Source organism: Girardinichthys multiradiatus, chromosome 2 (assembly GCF_021462225.1).
Source record: "Girardinichthys multiradiatus isolate DD_20200921_A chromosome 2, DD_fGirMul_XY1, whole genome shotgun sequence".
NCBI lineage: Eukaryota > Metazoa > Chordata > Actinopteri > Cyprinodontiformes > Goodeidae > Girardinichthys > Girardinichthys multiradiatus.
Window position 1 is genome coordinate 662,375 of NC_061795.1, and position 18,663 is coordinate 681,037.

An 18,663-nucleotide genomic window follows, 5' to 3' on the forward strand; every position below is an offset into this window, starting at 1 on the left:
GTTGTAATGAATATTGTACAGCGTCTGACATCAGCGTCCCCTCATGCATTTTTAAACACCTTGAATTTATATTCATTGTTATGAAAACCAACACTGTATAATGTTGCACTAGCCCAAAATCCATAATTCATGAAAAGAATAGTGTTTGAATGCAGTGAGGGGGGCTGCAGATACTAATAATTTGGCAAATTGTGTCAGGTCTGGTGAAAGCGTAAAAATCTGCTTTAACTTGGTTTCTTTCACAGTCTTCTAATGCAGATTTAAACCAAAGGACTGATGCTGGACCCAAAATAAAAGTAAATCGTAGGCAGCAAACATCAACATCCACCAATGCTGGAAAACCAAAAACAAACCACTAAATATTATATATCTCTCAAATATCAACATCCAATATAAAGGCCTCAGTGTTTCTAAACTAGGGCCAATTTACTGTCCATATTTTACCAATAGACAAGTTTTTTTAAGTTAGCTTTTAATAATACAAATATTTAAACATAAACAAAGTGCCATGAAAAGTGAAACTGAGTGAACTCAACCTGAAAAACAGTGAGTGAGTAAAAGTAGCATTTAGGGTACATGGGGAGCAAAGCGTCTTTCCACAACCCACAGTCTTTGTACTGTTAGTCTCTGAAGAAAAATGGACAATGTAATAAAACAAACAGTATTAAATTCAGTTTTTGCCATTTCAGGGGAAAAAAAAAAAAGGGACCTGGCAGGGTCCTGTGAGACTCGCAAAAATAATGTTTCAATTGCTGAGAAATTCTCTGTTCATTAAATGCATCAAAACGCCAATATTTTCCTCATTTAGGTGGTGTAAAAAAAAAGAAAAAAACGGATTATTTTCAAAGTGACATTAGCAGATCAGACCTCAAACCAAGAAAAGGATATTGGCTAGAAAAGGCCTCTCTTTGTCTACAGTCTATTTTTGATCAATAAAAGGGTTTTGTGTTTTGTCTTTGGATGGCGGCCAACCGATAAACAACAATAACAGGGGTTTAACATCCCTACGAGCGTCATCACTTTAGGTTTTACTAACTTTTCTGAAACTGAACCAACAAATATGGCATTTTGAGAAACAAAAGAGGGAAGACTGTCTGAAAGTATTTGTAAAATCAAGCTGCTTAAAGTCAGACATTTAGCAGAATTGCAAGTGAGTTTTATTTCACACTTCCTGAGGGTTCACTAAATGCTGAGTTTATTCTCTGGATGGTAAACCTCAATAAAACAGTCTAAACAAAGGTAGAAGAAGAACAAAAACTGGTTTTAATGTCTAAATCACAGCAAAGACATGTAGAGAATGCCAAAGCACACATTGTGAAGATTAGTATGTCATCTCTACTCACTTTTTTCACCATTATAAACTTTTATTAACAATTAACTTCTTTTCACAATAGAATCACAGTAAACATATTTATGACTGTAAATTTTTCTTGCTAAAATACTTGCAATGAAAAGATTATCTTTTGAGAATAAAAACAACTGTATGTTTTACTGCATGGTGGAAAGATCATATAGATACTGTCTGAGTTGAAGGGAGGTTAAGTGTTGGAATAAAGGTTGTGTGGAGGCTGTTTCATGGTGGGTTATGTACATCACCAGCTGCGGGTCTCGGAGGTACACTGTTCCAGGTAGAGCTAAATCTAGGATCAGAGTTCAAGCCGCAGCAACTGATACACCAGCAGTTGTGTTACCCCTGACGTCTGACACAGCAAGGAGGAACTAACCACCTTTTATTTAAGCAAACATGTGGGATACGACCGGACTCCGCTCTGCTTCTTGAAGTGATCACAGATTTGATTCAAAACAGAAGAGAAGAGGAAAGAATAGGTATGTTTAGCTGAATCAAGATCCTGCTCACAGTGGTTAGGGGTAACAACTCCCACCTCTGACCAGCCAGGGTTTTGGTGGTGCGCTACGCTATCATTTGCCGCCCCCTAGGGCTGAGAGCAAGGCAGTGCAGGTTTGGCTCAGGAGGAACGTAATGAAGGAGAAGGGAGGGAGGGAGGGAGAGAAAAGGGAGGTGAGAGGACGTAGGTTCAGGTCTGTGCTACTGATCGCAGCCCAGGAGCTCCATTCGAAGGGTGATGCGCTCGTGCCATTCCCAAGGCAGGATGCGGACATATCGGCTGTAGAATGCCGGATCAAAGATGTTCTTCTTGTGAACATTGTTGTCACTGTTACCAGGAAAGATCTGGACAGCAGAAGATGCAAATATTATTATTTTTAGTGTATATTATTCCTTCATTCTTTTACTTTTCTAAAGTTAATGCCTAAATGCATCCTTATTACCATTTAGAAGTTGTATACAACAGTATGTATTGTAATGCTCCAACATTTCACATTTTATCACATTACAATAGCAAACTTGCAGTGTACCTTATTAGGGTTTTCTGTGATAGACCAATGCAAAGTGCATAACTGTCAAATGGAAGCAAAAGAAACTACATGGATTTCAAAACTTTAATATAATTTGTAACCCGTCCCCTCAATACTTTGTGGAACAGTCTTTCGCTGCAAGTCTTTTAGATTATGTCTAAAGACTGAAATATTTGCCTATTTCTTCCTGCAAATTAGCTCAAGCCCAGTCATTCAATGGAGGCCGTCTGTGAACATCATTTTTCAAGTCGTTTTAAGTCTTGCCACAGATTTTAAAGTAGATTTAGGTCCAAACTTGTCGTTCTGTTGGAAGGTTACCCTCCACTCCAGTATGAAGTCTACTGCGGTCTTTAACAGGTTTTCGTTTCAGGACTGCCCTGTACTTAGTTCGATTAATCTTCTTTCCTTTTTATGGCCTTCTTTAAACAACAATTTTCTTCCTGCCAGATTTGTGGCAAGTAGGACTGACAAGTGTCCTGAAAACAGATCTTTCCACCTGAGCTGTGTATCTCTGCAGCTCCACCACAGTTATGGCCATGTCAGTTTAGGTGGACGGCTATATCTTGGTTGGTTTCCAATAGAGCCACTTAAAACCATAGAAGCATACCACTGGCTTGGACATTACATGACTTCAGCATGACACACAGGCGCCATGCATTGAGTCAGGACTGCTGCAGAAACAGAAGAACACAGAACAATAAAGTTCTGGGAGTAGATTAACATACTGCTTTGACAGGTTGACCTGAATGTAATTGACGTATAATTTACATGAAATGTCAGCATTTTCACTCTCCGCCACTAGTGTTTATGTCCCAACTGCTCCCTTAGCAACAAATATTCATTCTAGCATTTTGCTGCATCGGCTGCCAGTGTTTTCTTCGTTTAATCCTCTCCCTCTGTGCTCCTCCTTTCCTCTCTGGCCGTCAGACAGCATCAGAAAAAGAACGGTATAGATTTGTTTATTTAAAAAAATCAGGCACGAACCGAGCCTTTGGATCAGGAAAGACCCTGGTGCTCCCGATGACCAGGCCGCCCCTGGTAACAGGAGTCACACGAACCCTCTTTTAATCTCTCAGTTTAGAAATTCTAGCATCAAGGCCAGAAAGCAACAAACTGATACAATAATCACAACTATGCAGCTTAAGCTCTTAAAAGTCAATCGACAGCATGGTGATATGTGTAGACCAGTAGGGATACCTGTCAGCGCTATAATTTACAGTTCTCACACTGCTTCAAGATCTGTTAACACGTTAATACATATTTCTATCCATCAGAACATCAGCAATTTTCTCTGCTTTAATTTGAGCCGTATTTTATATAAATTAGATAAGAAAAAAAGGGATGATGATCCCACATCAGAGCAGCGTGGTTTTGTTGACATGACTCAATGCATAGCAGTGTGCACACATCACTATCTATAGCAGCTAATACGTGATCTCCAATACAGCAATATATCAACGTTTAAAACCTAAACCCTCCACAACTATTTCCCAATAAAATAATCTAGAGTTTCTCATGGAATATGAACGGATTTGAAGGAGTATGAGATATTTTGCAGGGGGGTATAATTTTCTTGGATTAATCAAAGATAACAGTGTGCTACCAACTTGATTTAATTTGGCTACATCCTGCTCCCATTTAAGCAGTCTGACTGCCAGTGCTTATATTTCTTAACTCAATTAAAACAAAACTGATTTCAGATGTTTAGACAAAGGTTTTAAAAAACAAAAAAATTCATTCATTCTGTATTGTTGGCCCAACCTTGTCTTTGCCTGTGCTTTCATCCTTGAGTACAGTCCAGGTCCTTCCGTCATTACTGTGGGCTACTTTGAAAGACGAAACAAACTGGATAGAGCCAAAGTCTTTTGCCCCCTGGGTGATGATTCCTGTTATCTTCTTGGGAGCCAACAGATCCACCTAAACAAACAAGAAACACCTTTATAAAAACAGTATGGTAGACTCAGACAAAACTCTTCTCCAGTGCGACCTCTCCCACCTGCAGCCATTCAGACGGGGCGTTGGTGGCGGGAATCCAAGCATTGGTCTTGCCCTGCTTGTCCAGTCGAGCATAGTGTGGCAGCCAAGTGAATGCGTCGATGCCCCAGGTAGAGAAGGTGCTTGAGGCTGTGATCTGGCGGTCCGACACCAGTCGAGACTTCATGCCCATGGGCTCCGAACAACCTGAAGTATTTGAATATACTGCGAGGGTGAGACCAGGAAGAAGGAAGCACCCAGAGAAAGAGGAGCAGAAAGAAATGGAAGGAAAGGATGACAGAAGAGGATGGAGAAGAAGCAGCTCAGGCCAGCCAGTGATGTGAAGCAGCAGACATCAAAATGACAATAAGGAGGATGACAGCAGCAGGTGTATTGGATTGAAACATAGAAGAACTAGAGATGTACCAATCAGAGCTTTGTGTACAATTTAAACTTTCCTCAAAGCTGACATTTTCAGATTCATAACGTTCAAATATATCTTTCTAGTCTTCCTGGTGTGAGTGGCGCCTTAATGGAGGAGCAGAGGCAAGTTGCTGTAAAACAGGGTTTTACTCAGTTAATACTTTTGGTCCTCCCCATTTTAAACACTGCGGACATTAGGAACTCAAACAGGTCCCTGTGGAAAAAGTTCTTTAGACCCATACATTAGCTCTGCTACCAACTAGTGTTTAAATGTGTACTTGTATGAAGAAAAAAAAATTATTCAAATTTCACATAAAGTATATTTAAAACAACATCACCATCATTGGGGATCCCTTTGGGCCAACATTCCTGTGTATGCTGCCACAGCTAAGCTCTGGAGAATCTCATGCTATTAGCTTAAATACAGGTCAAAATATCAACCAATTTAAAAGTCTTCAGATTAATGCTCCAAGGACCTGAGCCCCTTTTTCATTTTAAACTGCCTTCACCTTATACTAGCAGCAGAGCAACATTCCTGTAAGTCTAACCTTCCTGGTATCTACAGTAGTCAGCTCTGGGTCAATTTCTTCCTTTGCTGAATTGCAAAAATAGAAAGTCAGGTCATCTTCTGCCAGTAACTTTCTCATTGATGGGGTTTGTGGGTGCAAGCTAATAGTGCCAAGTTGTGGTGAAAAAAAGCATAGATTTTTGAGTTTCTGGCCCACCAGTAAAAGGTCAGAGCCAGTCAAGCTGACAATCTTCTGATTCCAGTTACCAGGTTCTCGATGCATCTCTAAGCAGAAGGAAACTCAACGCTGAAGCAAACTCTTGGAGCGCTCTATAACAAGGTCGGTCAAACAGCTAATTAGGCAGCATGAAACGTATTTAGTGAATGAATGTTTCTGACAGCATCTTCTTCTTTTATTGAACAAACTGAAGTGTGAGTTCATGCTGTAAATAGAAATAAAATCCAGAAGGTAAAGAGGAAACTGCACTAAAACGATGCCGCTTCAAACAGTGCATGATATGAATTTTAATGAGTGTTTAGAATAGGACAGAAATCCCTCCAATAAAGCTACTATTTTAAAATGATATGCATGTATATGCAAGATGAAAGAGGAGACACTGAAACAAACATCTAACAGTGCAATAGCCCTGCGAGTTCAAAGGAGGCATGCCGGCACATGAGAAAAAAATAAGTTGACATTTTCTGCAGCTCAGGGAAGACTTGAAACAAATAAAATAAATAGAACCATAATAATCTGGGCTGAACATATTCACACATTTTAACATTTGATGCCTGTAGACTATGCAGTCATTCAGTTTGGATAAATGAATCTTGGATTGGACCAACAGAGTTATTAACTGTCTTCAACCTTACTGAGCAGTAGAAAACCTCTGAAATATACAGGTCCTTCTCAAAATATTAGCATATTGTGATAAAGTTCATTATTTTCCATAATGTCATGATGAAAATGTAACATTCATATATTTTAGATTCATTGCACACTAACTGAAATATTTCAGGTCTTTTATTGTCTTAATATGGATGATTTTGGCATACAGCTCATGAAAACCCAAAATTCATATCTCACAAAATTAGCATATCATTAAAAGGGTCTCTAAACGAGCTATGAACCTAATCATCTGAATCAACGAGTTAACTCTAAACACCTGCAAAAGATTCCTGAGGCCTTTAAAACTCCCAGCCTGGTTCATCACTCAAAACCCCAATCATGGGTAAGACTGCCGACCTGACTGCTGTCCAGAAGGCCACTATTGACACCCTCAAGCAAGAGGGTAAGACACAGAAAGACATTTCTGAACGAATAGGCTGTTCCCAGAGTGCTGTATCAAGGCACCTCAGTGGGAAGTCTGTGGGAAGGAAAAAGTGTGGCAGAAAACGCTGCACAACGAGAAGAGGTGACCGGACCCTGAGGAAGATTGTGGAGAAGGGCCGATTCCAGACCTTGGGGGACCTGCGGAAGCAGTGGACTGAGTCTGGAGTAGAAACATCCAGAGCCACCGTGCACAGGCGTGTGCAGGAAATGGGCTACAGGTGCCGCATTCTCCAGGTCAAGCCACTTTTGAACCAGAAACAGCAGCAGAAGCGCCTGACCTGGGCTACAGAGAAGCAGCACTGGACTGTTGCTCAGTGGTCCAAAGTACGTTTTTCAGATGAAAGCAAATTCTGCATGTCATTCGGAAATCAAGGTGCCAGAGTCTGGAGGAAGACTGGGGAGAAGGAAATGCCAAAATGCCAGAAGTCCAGTGTCAAGTACCCACAGTCAGTGATGGTCTGGGGTGCCGTGTCAGCTGCTGGTGTTGGTCCACTGTGTTTTATCAAGGGCAGGGTCAATGCAGCTAGCTATCAGGAGATTTTGGAGCACTTCATGCTTCCATCTGCTGAAAAGCTTTATGGAGATGAAGATTTCATTTTTCAGCACGACCTGGCACCTGCTCACAGTGCCAAAACCACTGGTTAATGGTTTACTGACCATGGTATCACTGTGCTCAATTGGCCTGCCAACTCTCCTGACCTGAACCCCATAGAGAATCTGTGGGATATTGTGAAGAGAATGTTGAGAGACTCAAGACCCAACACTCTGGATGAGCTAAAGGCCGCTATCGAAGCATCCTGGGCCTCCATAAGACCTCAGCAGTGCCACAGGCTGATTGCCTCCATGCCACGCCGCATTGAAGCAGTCATTTCTGCCAAAGGATTCCTGACCAAGTATTGAGTGCATAACTGTACATGATTATTTGAAGGTTGACGTTTTTTGTATTAAAAACACTTTTCTTTTATTGGTCGGATGAAATATGCTAATTTTGTGAGATAGGAATTTTGGGTTTTCATGAGCTGTATGCCAAAATCATCCGTATTAAGACAATAAAAGACCTGAAATATTTCAGTTAGTGTGCAATGAATCTAAAATATATGAATGTTAAATTTTCATCATGACATTATGAAAAATAATTAACTTTATCACAATATGCTAATATTTTGAGAAGGACCTGTATTCAAATTCTGAGTGTGAAGAGGAAGCAAGAACTAATCACTAGCGTATCAAAAGATCTCTTTGAAAACATCTCTAGCCATCTGGAGCCATTGGATATAAAGCTAATTTTAGTCAAAAGTGACCTGATAACTGTGTCTGGACACTTAGTGGGTGTTTCTGTGGGAGTTTACCGTTGAGTTCACAGCCCACCAGCTCCATGCGCAGGGTGCAGGCCATGCGACACACAACAGGAATGATGCGGATGTACTGAGCGATAATTGGGGGGTCGAAAAAGTTGGTCTTAATGCTGTCATTGTCCACGTTCCCCACAAAAACCTATGAAAAAAGGAGGGAATGAAAAATTCTGACAGCTGTTCTTTGGTTGATCAGCAGCGACAGATTAAAAACTGTAAAGGAGTAAAAGGGAGTAATGACGTGATGCAAGTGTATTCATCTCTCTTTATTCAGAAAATAGCTGAAGCTCAGTCAGATTGGATGGAGAACATCTGCAGACATTCATTTTTAAGTTTTGGCACAGAGTGAATGTCCCTGCTGCGGAAAATGATCCCCATAGCATGATGCTGCCATCTCCGTGTCGGAATAGTGCGTTCAGGGTGCAAATGCATGCCAGAAATTTCAGATTTTCATTTATGTTTTCCACCTCACTATCAAGCACTACTTTGTGCTGGTCTATCACATAGAAACCCAGTTAAATAGAGTGGAGTAAAGTTTGAGACCGAAGCATTCCTATTTATAAAGTCTATAATTTTGCAAGGCTCTCTGTTCCAATAAAAATCTATTTTGGGAGTATTATGTCTCTAATGTCACCTGTATTTGATATATTTTATAGTATGGCGAGCCACAAATAAATCTGTCTGCCTCTAGTGGGTCAATGGCATCCTAAAACCTTTACTAGACTTGGTGCCTCTTGATAAAACAATAATTTATTCTAATCAGTTTACAACATTCTTGGAGACAACAGTGCCCCTGTCCTTACTTGGTCCTTTCTCCGTCCTTCAGTCCTGTACATGGTGTATGTCTTGCCATCCACACTGGAAGCCACTTTGAAGCCCTTAATGAACTCCGCTGTACCAATGCGACTTGCACCCTGCGTCACAATGCCGATGAAGCGCATCTTTCTCTGCATGTTGATCTAGAAACAGATAAAAACAATTTCAACTTTTAAAGGAAACCCGCAAAGAGTTCTGGCATTAAAGCAGGTCAGGACAGTTTGCTAATTAGTGTTTAATAAGAGGGAAGACAAAATAGAAAAAAAGGCAAAGTCTCCCCAATGTTTAACAAGTCATAAAAAGGAACCTTGGATTGGTTCCCTCGTAACTAAAGAGCACTACTGGAGTTCTAAAGCCTACATCTTTCATCTGCTATACGAGCATTGATCCAAACTGCCCTTGTTACACTGAAATAAAATCACTGTTGTAACCTCAATCCATGGATTCTTGTCATGAGCAGCTGCACTCCAGGCATTGACCAGCCCCTTATTGTGGAGACGGGCAAGCTCCGGACCCCAGCGCTGGAGGCCCAGCATGCTGTAGCGGACTGATGAGGCAGAGATCTGGGACTCGGCGATGCCTCCTCCCTCCATGCCGAGCAGAGAAATACAGCCTGCAGAAGAGAAATGGTGTGAACAATCATCTTCTAGCATTTAACCTTGATGGAGTCCAGTTTCTCCAAGAAACAAAATTAACAAATTATTAAATCTGAATTTATGTTTCATTTACTGATTTGTAAAGCCCTTTAAAACATCCAAATCGGAGAACAAAGCGCATAACAATATAATTTCTGTCAAAAACCAATTTTCTTTGTGTGACGCAGTGAAAGGACACCTAATGTACTAATGTATAGTCAAGCACTATGGATCGTTTTATGCATCACTGCTCCACATGGCCTATACACTCTCAGTACTTTAGGGACCATAAAATCCTTCAAGATACACGGCACTGAATCAGCAAAGTTGAATAAAATATTGATCTCTCATTCAAAGCAAGCCATTTTTATTCTTTTTATTGATCATCCTGAAGCTCAGCAGTTGTCCAATTTCCCAACCCAATTATCTTTGATTTAGTCTTTCACTTCTCTTCTTTCCATTGCAGTTCTTCCGTGATGTCACTGATCCCTCGTTTAATCATGTCTACTATTAGGTCGGAGCATTTTGTAAGACAGTGATGTGCAAGTCAGCTACACACTTACGCAGTTGGCAATGTCTGCCCACATATGGAGGAGGGCAGTGGCATTTGAAATCTCCATCCAAGTCTCTGCAGGTGCCACCGTTCTCACACGGCTGGCCAGCACAGTCGTTTACATCTGCAGAGAGATGAACCACGTTGCCATTTACTACAGTCAAGAGGGATTATAGGCCGAGGTCCATTTCACGTATAATAGGAGTTAGAAATGAGAAACGAGCTAAATGTCATGCTCTAAACAAGCTTACAGTGCCTTGCAAAAAGTACTCATGCTCCTTGAACAGGCAACATAACAACCACAGATTTCAATGAATTATATTGGGATTTTATGTGATAGCCCAACTTTATGTAATGTATGATTGTAAAATGAATCAAAAATATTTGTAAAATGTAAAAATCTGAAAGACACTTTCCACCCCCTTTAAGCTGATATGCCTAAATAAAATCCTTGCTCTGGTTGTATGTTTTTGCTCATAGTCTGAAATCTTTTGCAGTCTCCACCAGGTTTTCTTTTACGTTTCTCCTGTATATCGCATCACTCATCTTCCCATTAATTCTAACCAGCTCCTCTCTTCGTACTCGTCGTCTTCCGCTTATCTGGGACCGGGTCGCGGGGGCAGCAGACTCAGCAGAGACACCCAGACGTCCCTCTCCCCAGACACCTCCTCCAGCTCCTCCAGGGGGAGCCCAAGGCGTTCCCAGGCCAGCCGAGAGACATAGTCCCTCCAGCGTGTCCTGGGCCGTCCCCTGGGCCTCCTCCTGGTGGGACGTGCCTGGAACACCTCCCGAGGAAGGCGTCCAGGAGGCATCCAGTATAGATGCCCGAGCCACCTCAACTGGCTCCTTTCAATGTGGAGAAGCAGCGGCTCTACTCCGAGCTCCTCCTGGATGGCCGAGCTCCTCACCCTATCTCTAAGGGAGTGCCCGGCCACCCTACGGAGGAAGCTCATTTCAGCCGCTTGTATCCAGGATCTCGTTCTTTCGGTCATGACCCAAAGTTCATGGCCATAGGTGAGGGTAGGAACGTAGACCGACCAGTAAATTGAGAGGTTCGCTTGTCGGCTCAGCTCTATCTTCACCACAATGGACCGGCACAGCGCCCCCATTACTGTGGCAGCTGCACCGATCCGTCTGTCGATCTCCCGCTCCATTCTTCCCTCACTCGTGAACAAGACCCCGAGATACTTAAACTCCTCCACTTGAGGCAGGAACTCCCCTCCAACCTGAAGAGGACAAGCCACCCTTTTCCGGTCAAGAACGATGGCCTTGGATTTGGAGGAGCTGATCTTCATCCCAGCCGCTTCACACTCGGCTGCGAACCGCCCCAGTGCATGCTGTAGGTCATGGCTAGAAGGGGCCAGCAGGACCAAATCATCCTCTGGTCCCCAAACCAGACCCCCTCCGGCCCTTGGCTGCGCCTAGAAATTCTGTCCATAAAAGTTATGAACAGGACCGGTGACAAAGGGCAGCCCTGCTGGAGTCCAACATGCACTGGGAACAGGTCCGACTTAGTGCCGGCAATGCGGACCAAACTCCTGTTCCGCTCGTACAGGGACCGGATGGCCCCTAATAAAGGGCCCCCGATTCCATACTCCTGGAGCACCCCCCACAGGGCAATACGAGGGACACAGTCGAATGCTTTCTCCAGATCCACAAAACACATGAACCCTCGAGCACCCTGTAGAGGGTATAGAGCTGGTCCAGTGTTCCACGGCCGGGACGAAAACCACACTGTTCCTCCTGAAGCCGAGGTTCGACTATCGGTCGGACTCTCCTCTCCAATACCCTGGCGTAGGCCTTACCAGGGAGGCTGAGGAGTGTGATCCCCCTGTAGTTGGAACACACTCTCTGGTCACCCTTCTTATGAAGGGGGACCACCACCCCAGTTTGCCAGTCCAGAGGCACTTTCCCTGACCGCCACGCAATGTTGAAGAGGCATGACAGCCCTACAAAATCCAGAGACTTGACGTACTCAGGGCGGATCTCATCCACCGCTGAAGCCCTGCCAACGAGAAGCTTTTAAACCACCTCGGTGACTTCAGCCTGGGTGATGACAGAGTCTAACCCCGAGTCCCCAGCCTCTGTTTCCACCACGGAATGCGTGATGGCAGGATTGAGGAGATCCTCGAAGTACTCCTTCCACCGCCCGATAATGTCCTCAGTCGAGGTCAGCAGTCTCCTGCCCCCACTATAAACAGTGTTGGCGAAGCACTTCTTCCCCCTCCTGAGGCGCCGGACAGTTTGCCAGAATTGCTTTGAGGCCAACCGGTAGTCCTTCTCCATGGCCTCACCGAACTCCTACCAGGCCCGGGTTTTTGCCTCTGCCACAGCCAGGGCCGCAGCACCATTGGCCTCACAGTACCCGTCAGCCGCCTCAGGAGTCCCACAAGCCAACCACAGCCAATAGAACTCCTTCAACTTGACAGCATCCCTTACTGCCGGTGTCCACAACCGGGTTCGAGGATTTCCGCTGCGACAGGCACCGCAGACCTTACGGCCACAGCTACGGGCGGCAGCATCGACAAAAGATGCGAAGAACATGGTCCACTCGGACTCTATGTCTCCAACATCCCCCGGAATCTGGTCAAAGCTCTCCCGGAGGTGAGAGTTGAATTCATCTCTGGCCAATGGCTCTGCCAGACGTTCCCAGCAGACCCTCCCGATCACGCCTCTCCAGGTGTCACTGTCATTTCCCACGTAGGCGTTGAAGTCTCCCAGCAGAATAATGGAGTCCCCGGGAGGGCCACTATCCAGCACCCCGACAGGGACGTCAAGAAGGCCGGGTACTCTGCACTACCGCTCGGCCCGTAGGCCGAAACGACAGTCAGAAACCTGTCCCCAACCCGAAGGCACAGGTATGCAACCCTCTCAAGCACCGGGGTAAACACCAACACGTGACGGCTGAGCTGGGGGGCAACAAGCAAACCCACCCCAATCTGCCGCCTCTCCCCTTGGGACACTCCAGAGTAGAAGAGAGTCCAGCCTCCCTCGAGGAGATGGTTTCCAGAGCCCACGCTGTGCGTGAAGGTGAGCCCAACTATTTTTAGTCGATATCTCTCGACCTCCCGCACAAGCTCAGGCTCCTTCCCCCCCAGCGAGCCTAAGCATCTGGGGATCGGGCCGCCAAGGTCTCCACCTTCGTCTGCCGCCCAATCCTCTTTGCACCGGTCCCTCACGGTTCCCCCTGCAGGTGGTGGGCCCACTGGGGGATGACCTCGCGTCTCTTGTTCGGGCTTGGCCCGGCCGGGTCCCGCGAGGAGCAACCCAGCCACCAGGCGCTCTCCGACGAGTCCCGACCCCAGGCCTGGCTCCAGGTTGGGACCCCGGCTCCGCCGTACCGGGCGACCTCACGTGCCTCGATTGTGTGGTCCTCATGAGAGTGTCTTGGTGTCCTCTCTTGGTGTTGAAGAAAAATATGTCCCACAGCATGATACTGCCACCACTATGTTTCACTGTGGGGATGGTATGTGAAGCATTCATTCCACCACAAAGTGTTTTGCATGCAGGCCAAATGGTTTAGTTTTGGATTCCATTTCTTGAAAGCATCTCCTACTTTAGCAAAATGGCTTTTCTTGCCACTTTTCAATAGAAGGATTTGTAGAAAGCAAAGCTAAGGAATCTGAAGGTAATCTGTAGTACTGGGTTTTATTTAGGGTTATTTACGAAAGGGGATTGAATACATTGCTTTCTCTTGCTCTCGGTGGAAGACACACATGTTTTCTCTCCCACCCACCCACCCAGCTGATCCCTGCTTCTGCTTTTTGTCTGTATTTTTCTCAAAGCCTCGCTTTGCATATCCTCCAAACTTTTAAATTATGGATTTGGTCAGTTGGTCTCTCAACGTAATTGATCAAATTTTTTTCTTTTCAATGGGAAGATAGGGTAAAGGAGACCTTCTTGTCCAGGCGGGACGTTCTTCTCTGGAAACACAACGGATTCTTGGCAGCAGTGGAAGGTTGTGTTCCTGACTACGATGTCGGTCGAGGACGTAGAAAATGTGTACATATTTGGATTCTGATAACAGGATTTCTGCTTTTTGGAGTTTGTGGTTACCTGGCTTATCGAGCTTAATCGGGTTTTTTGTACTGAAATATGATTTTTTTTCTTCCTATCTTGCTTTACCTAAATGTGTGATTTCATTACTTTTTCATTGATTTTTAGTTTAATTAGACGGATTACCAGCAAAAGCCAATTATTATTAGTAATTTGGACTTTAGCTGCTCTTACACCAATGACCCAGCTTTCTTAATTAGACTACAATGATTATTTCTTAGTTCAACTTCAGCACCTGTAAAAGCAATACATCATTAGCACCTGAAAATGTGGATTAAAGCTGTTTTGTACCAGTGACTCAGCTTCCCTAGTTATAATTCAGTGGAATGATGAGACTATTTCTCAGAAGGATTCATAGATTTTTAGATTTCTTAGAAGGATTGTAGTATCATTTGATTTGTTTTTCTGTGTCTGTATCTGTGTTTATTTTCTTTGTGATTGTATTGTAATTGTATGTAAAGCGCTTTGAGTGTCTCGTTACTGAAAAGCGCTATATAAATAGACTTACCTTACAAAAAATTGCCCACTCAATTTTTGTATATATGTATATATAAAAAATAAAATTCATTGAAGTTTGTGGCTGTAACATAGCAAATTGTAGAAAAAGGTCATTGTGCATTAATAATTTGGGAAGACACTAATGAAGCCAAACCAAGAAGAACAAAGCTTGGGAGGAAAGAATGTTAGTTAAGAAAGATTACATCTTCTTAGTGACTTCTTCATTTAGCCTTAAAAAACTGATGTGGTGTAAAAGATCCAGCTGCATCAGGAGATCATGTGGTCAGGTACCTGATTATATAACAAAAACCTCAGAAATAAGATTCCTCCAAAAGCATCAAGGAGCAGTGTACAATGTACCAATTATGGTCCTGCAATTCATTCTATTAACTTGTGGTGGCGCCCCTGAACACTATTAGTCCCTTTAAAAAAAAATCTTCTAATTAGTCAGCGTTCATAGCAAATGAGCAAAAAATAAATGTTTAATTTTTCACCAATGAAACCTTCCAGTGTGATTAAAACATGCTTGTGACTAACAGTTTCTGTAAAGAACAAGGGTCAGTTTTATTTGTGTGCACAAAGGCCAGCACCTAAGAGGACATTTCAACACATCTAAATCCTTATTGGTTCCAGTCATTACAGAGTTAAATGCACAAGCCAACCAAGGACACAAATGTAATGTTTCTAACCAGCAAATACACACATGGTCTTCTCTAACCGCCCACATGCTCCCTCTATAAATAGCTCTGTGTCCAAACAGTCATTTTCACTCATCATAGAAGGAAGATGTAATTTTGAACAAGCTCTGAATAATAAGGTTCACTGGTGGTTCTGATACTTAGAGTCCAGTTTCCTTTAGAAAATGAACCCCAGGGCATCTTTAAGTTTTACACTTCACAATGTTTTTAATTTTACTATTTGACACTGAGCAGAATAGCTGAACAGGACTCTCAAAATCATGATTTTTAAAACCTAACTTTACATCATCATTTTGATTAAAAGGCAACCATTCAAAAAAGTTGTCAAAACGGTCGTCACCCTTTATGAATTTAATGCAATTTTTAAAAACGGATATCACATAAGCCTCAGGTAAGGGTGCGTCAGCTGGCGGCCCTCTCTGGTCTAATAGGATTGAGTGCCAACTGCACCTCGTAAGCTCCGGAGTTTAATCCATTAACCTGAAAGGTTAGGGCAAGAGAGGAGCCGGTGGTGCATATCTGTCAGTCTCACAAACGTTAAGAACTTGCACATTGTTTTGCTTCTCAAGAAGCAATTCAAAAGCATTAGGTTAGGTCAATATAGAGGTCCATAACACAAATAACCTGCATCGGTTTTAAACAGCTTACCACCACCATGTATAGAAAAATCCATATCCGTTTCTCTGTATCAATTCAAAAAGTAATCTTGGGATTCTTGCTAGAAACTTGATCCTGAACAATACAGTACAACCCTGGGTTTCCTGACTGCTTTTTGCTGCTCACCACATGCACAATGTTTTAATTAATTCTCAATACCTCAAATGTGAGAACTAAACCTGCAATGTATAAAAAGGCTTCTTTAGTCGAAAGGTACAAAACACCGAAGGGGTGAAATGAAACGGGTCACCTTTTTAAGCTTTCATATTGACCAAGTTGTACCTTTTTGACAAAGTACTGTTAGAAAATATGAGTATATGAATCCAATCACAAAAATCTACAGGAGGTTGCTCATAGCTGTTATAACCATCATTTTTAAGAATCAAATCAGGATCAGTCTTAAAATTAGAAGAAGCAGAGTTTATAAAGTTTTAAAGAAATAATCGACAACATTAACTCCTCCATGAGATTTGGGCATTTTTCTGACCATTTTCAAAACTCATAAAAATACTTGCGTGCAATAAAAAAAATGATATACACTGCTTAAGAACATAATGGTTTGTTTACAGGAGGGGGCAAAATGGGAACACATGGGTAAGACATGTGGGTACAAATTAGCTGAGGACCTTATTAGTCTTCTATTCTTTTACTACAGCCAGGTCAACATGGAATAATTATAAAACGATATATTGGAAACATGGCTGCAGGAAAATATTTCATAATCATATTGTCGAATATTGCGATGTTGGGTTTGGCTGTGATTAAACAACATTATCATGACTTTCCTCTTTCTTTTCCATCACTATGCTTCCATTATTCTCCATGAGCTTCAGCATCTTAGCAAATATCTATATCGGATGTGAGGATCCATGGCAGTCTGTCCAAATGCATTAAAATGCATGACACATCACCTCTTTGCAATATTGATTCTGCACACATTGATATGTAGTGATGACTGACTCAATATATCGTGCAGGTTGGGTTCATTTAGCAGTCAAATAACTAAAGCCTCCTCCAATAAAGAGCTGAAAAATTTCCCAGAAATGCTATTTCCAGTGTGCTGTGGACTGGACAGGGAGTGCCAGTAGAACCTCAAATAGCTCGGATTTGGCGAGGTATAGTAAGCTCTGAGAGGAGTTCTTAAATCTGCAAAGTCCAACCGATTACCATATTCACTGCATGTTTTGCATTTCTGAAATCTATGAAAGATTTGAACTATGACATCAGCCTACATCATCCCCAAATCTGTACTTTAAAACAAATATAGACCCCGTACAGATTACAATTTGCTTCCTAAACCCTGAGGATTTCTGAAGTGAAGAGAATGCATTTTGCAAGCCTTTAGGGGGTAAAAAAGTAAATTTATCAGTTCTTCCTGCTGCAGGTCAAAGGGCACTAGTCTATTTACATATGAGCAGTTTCTATAGTTTTACCATAGATTTATCAAAGAGCAAACAATCTCTACTAAAAACATGCATCATGTTATCTATGATAGGAGTGTATTTAACTCAGACAAAATAAAGCAGGAAATTCTCATCCCTCTTCATCCAAACCATGATGGGACAAGAACACATGCCAGCACCCTGTATGTATTCATTAGGGACCATGGAGCCCAGTCTGCCCACACAACCACATCCTGGGAGGAGAGAAAACTCTGGTAAAAACTACTGCGAGATTAATACACTTACATACTATTTGGCAACTTCCAAAAAGTCAAAAAATAACTGCCTAAAGCTGCTCTGAAAAATTTGGCTTTAGAAGATCAAAAACAGAAAGAGGGCTCCTTCCTTCACCGTTTTCCATCCATCTGCTTTGGCCTGAAGTGAGCAGCTAGTGACATCTCTCAGTTTCTCCTGCTAAGTACTGTCATTTTGAGCCATGCTTTCCAACACACACTTGAACACACTTCCTTCCCTCTGCCACCCATGGAGGCACTTAGCCCAGTTTGACAGGGCAATCAAAAATGCTGCAGTCAGACCTGAGTAGCAAGTGTGACATTGTAAAGAGGGCAGACTTAATTCACCGTTCCGCCTCCATGTTCACTTTTTCGCCCGGCAACAGCAGCAGAGCTGACGTTTCTAACATTCACTGTGGACTGGCACTTTCTGTTGGCTGGATCCTGCATGAGGGATGAACCATGCGTGTGTGGATGTGTATGATAAACAGTCTGGATGTGAGATCATGAGCTGTGCGTGGTTATTAATGTCGTTTGTGCAGCATGCACGTGATTAGGCTCTATAAAGTGCAGAAAGGCAAAAGGGAAAAACATTCTGTGCATAAGGAAGTCAAAAACTACAAAATATAGTGCTTGTTCATATTTTTCCCATACATCAAAAATAATAAGTAAATGCTACAGATAGCATTATTATGACTGTAATAATCAATATTTTGCTGTCCAGTTTAAATAAAATAAATTATATCCTGTTATAAATGTATTTTATAGGCTTAAAACTTTCTTTTTTTATAAAGCTTATAGTTAGAGTTGCTTAGGTTATCCTGAGCTATCTATGTAGTTATGCTGCTATAGGCTTAGACTGCTGGAAGAATTTGTCCACTTTCTCTCACTAGGCTACAGTCTTCTACTACTCTCCAGTTTTGCATTATTTGCTGTTATTTCAGTTTTTACTTTGTTCTCTCTTTTTTCCTCTTCCTAAAAGCTGCATCTCACCTAGCTCTGTGTTTGGCATAAGGCGGGGGGCATCAGCTGAGCTGAGCTCTCTCTTCCATAGTTTAGCCTCTTAGTTGTATTTCTCTCCTTGATACAGAAGCTACTACTGCCTTTAA

General features: G+C 42.6%; 1 protein-coding gene across 4 annotated transcripts in view; it reads right to left on the reverse strand.

The window, feature by feature from the left end:
- Window positions 1-1,240: 1,240 nt before the first annotated feature.
- Window positions 1,241-18,663, reverse strand: part of mfge8b (milk fat globule EGF and factor V/VIII domain containing b) — a 33,614-nt gene continuing 16,191 nt past the window's right edge. For 2 of the 4 annotated variants that reach the window (XM_047347134.1, XM_047347112.1), the window contains 7 exons: window positions 9,981-10,094; window positions 9,214-9,395; window positions 8,770-8,925; window positions 7,964-8,108; window positions 4,373-4,557; window positions 4,138-4,293; window positions 1,241-2,191 (listed from right to left, as the gene is read on the reverse strand). In XM_047347134.1, the coding sequence (XP_047203090.1) occupies window positions 2,048-2,191; window positions 4,138-4,293; window positions 4,373-4,557; window positions 7,964-8,108; window positions 8,770-8,925; window positions 9,214-9,395; window positions 9,981-10,094 (1,082 nt within the window). In that variant the 3' untranslated portion in view covers window positions 1,241-2,047. Of the gene's footprint in view, window positions 2,192-4,137; window positions 4,294-4,372; window positions 4,576-7,963; window positions 8,109-8,769; window positions 8,926-9,213; window positions 9,396-9,980; window positions 10,095-18,663 lie in introns of all 4 variants that reach the window. The other 2 variants (XM_047347123.1, XM_047347102.1) reach the window with 1 other exon arrangement.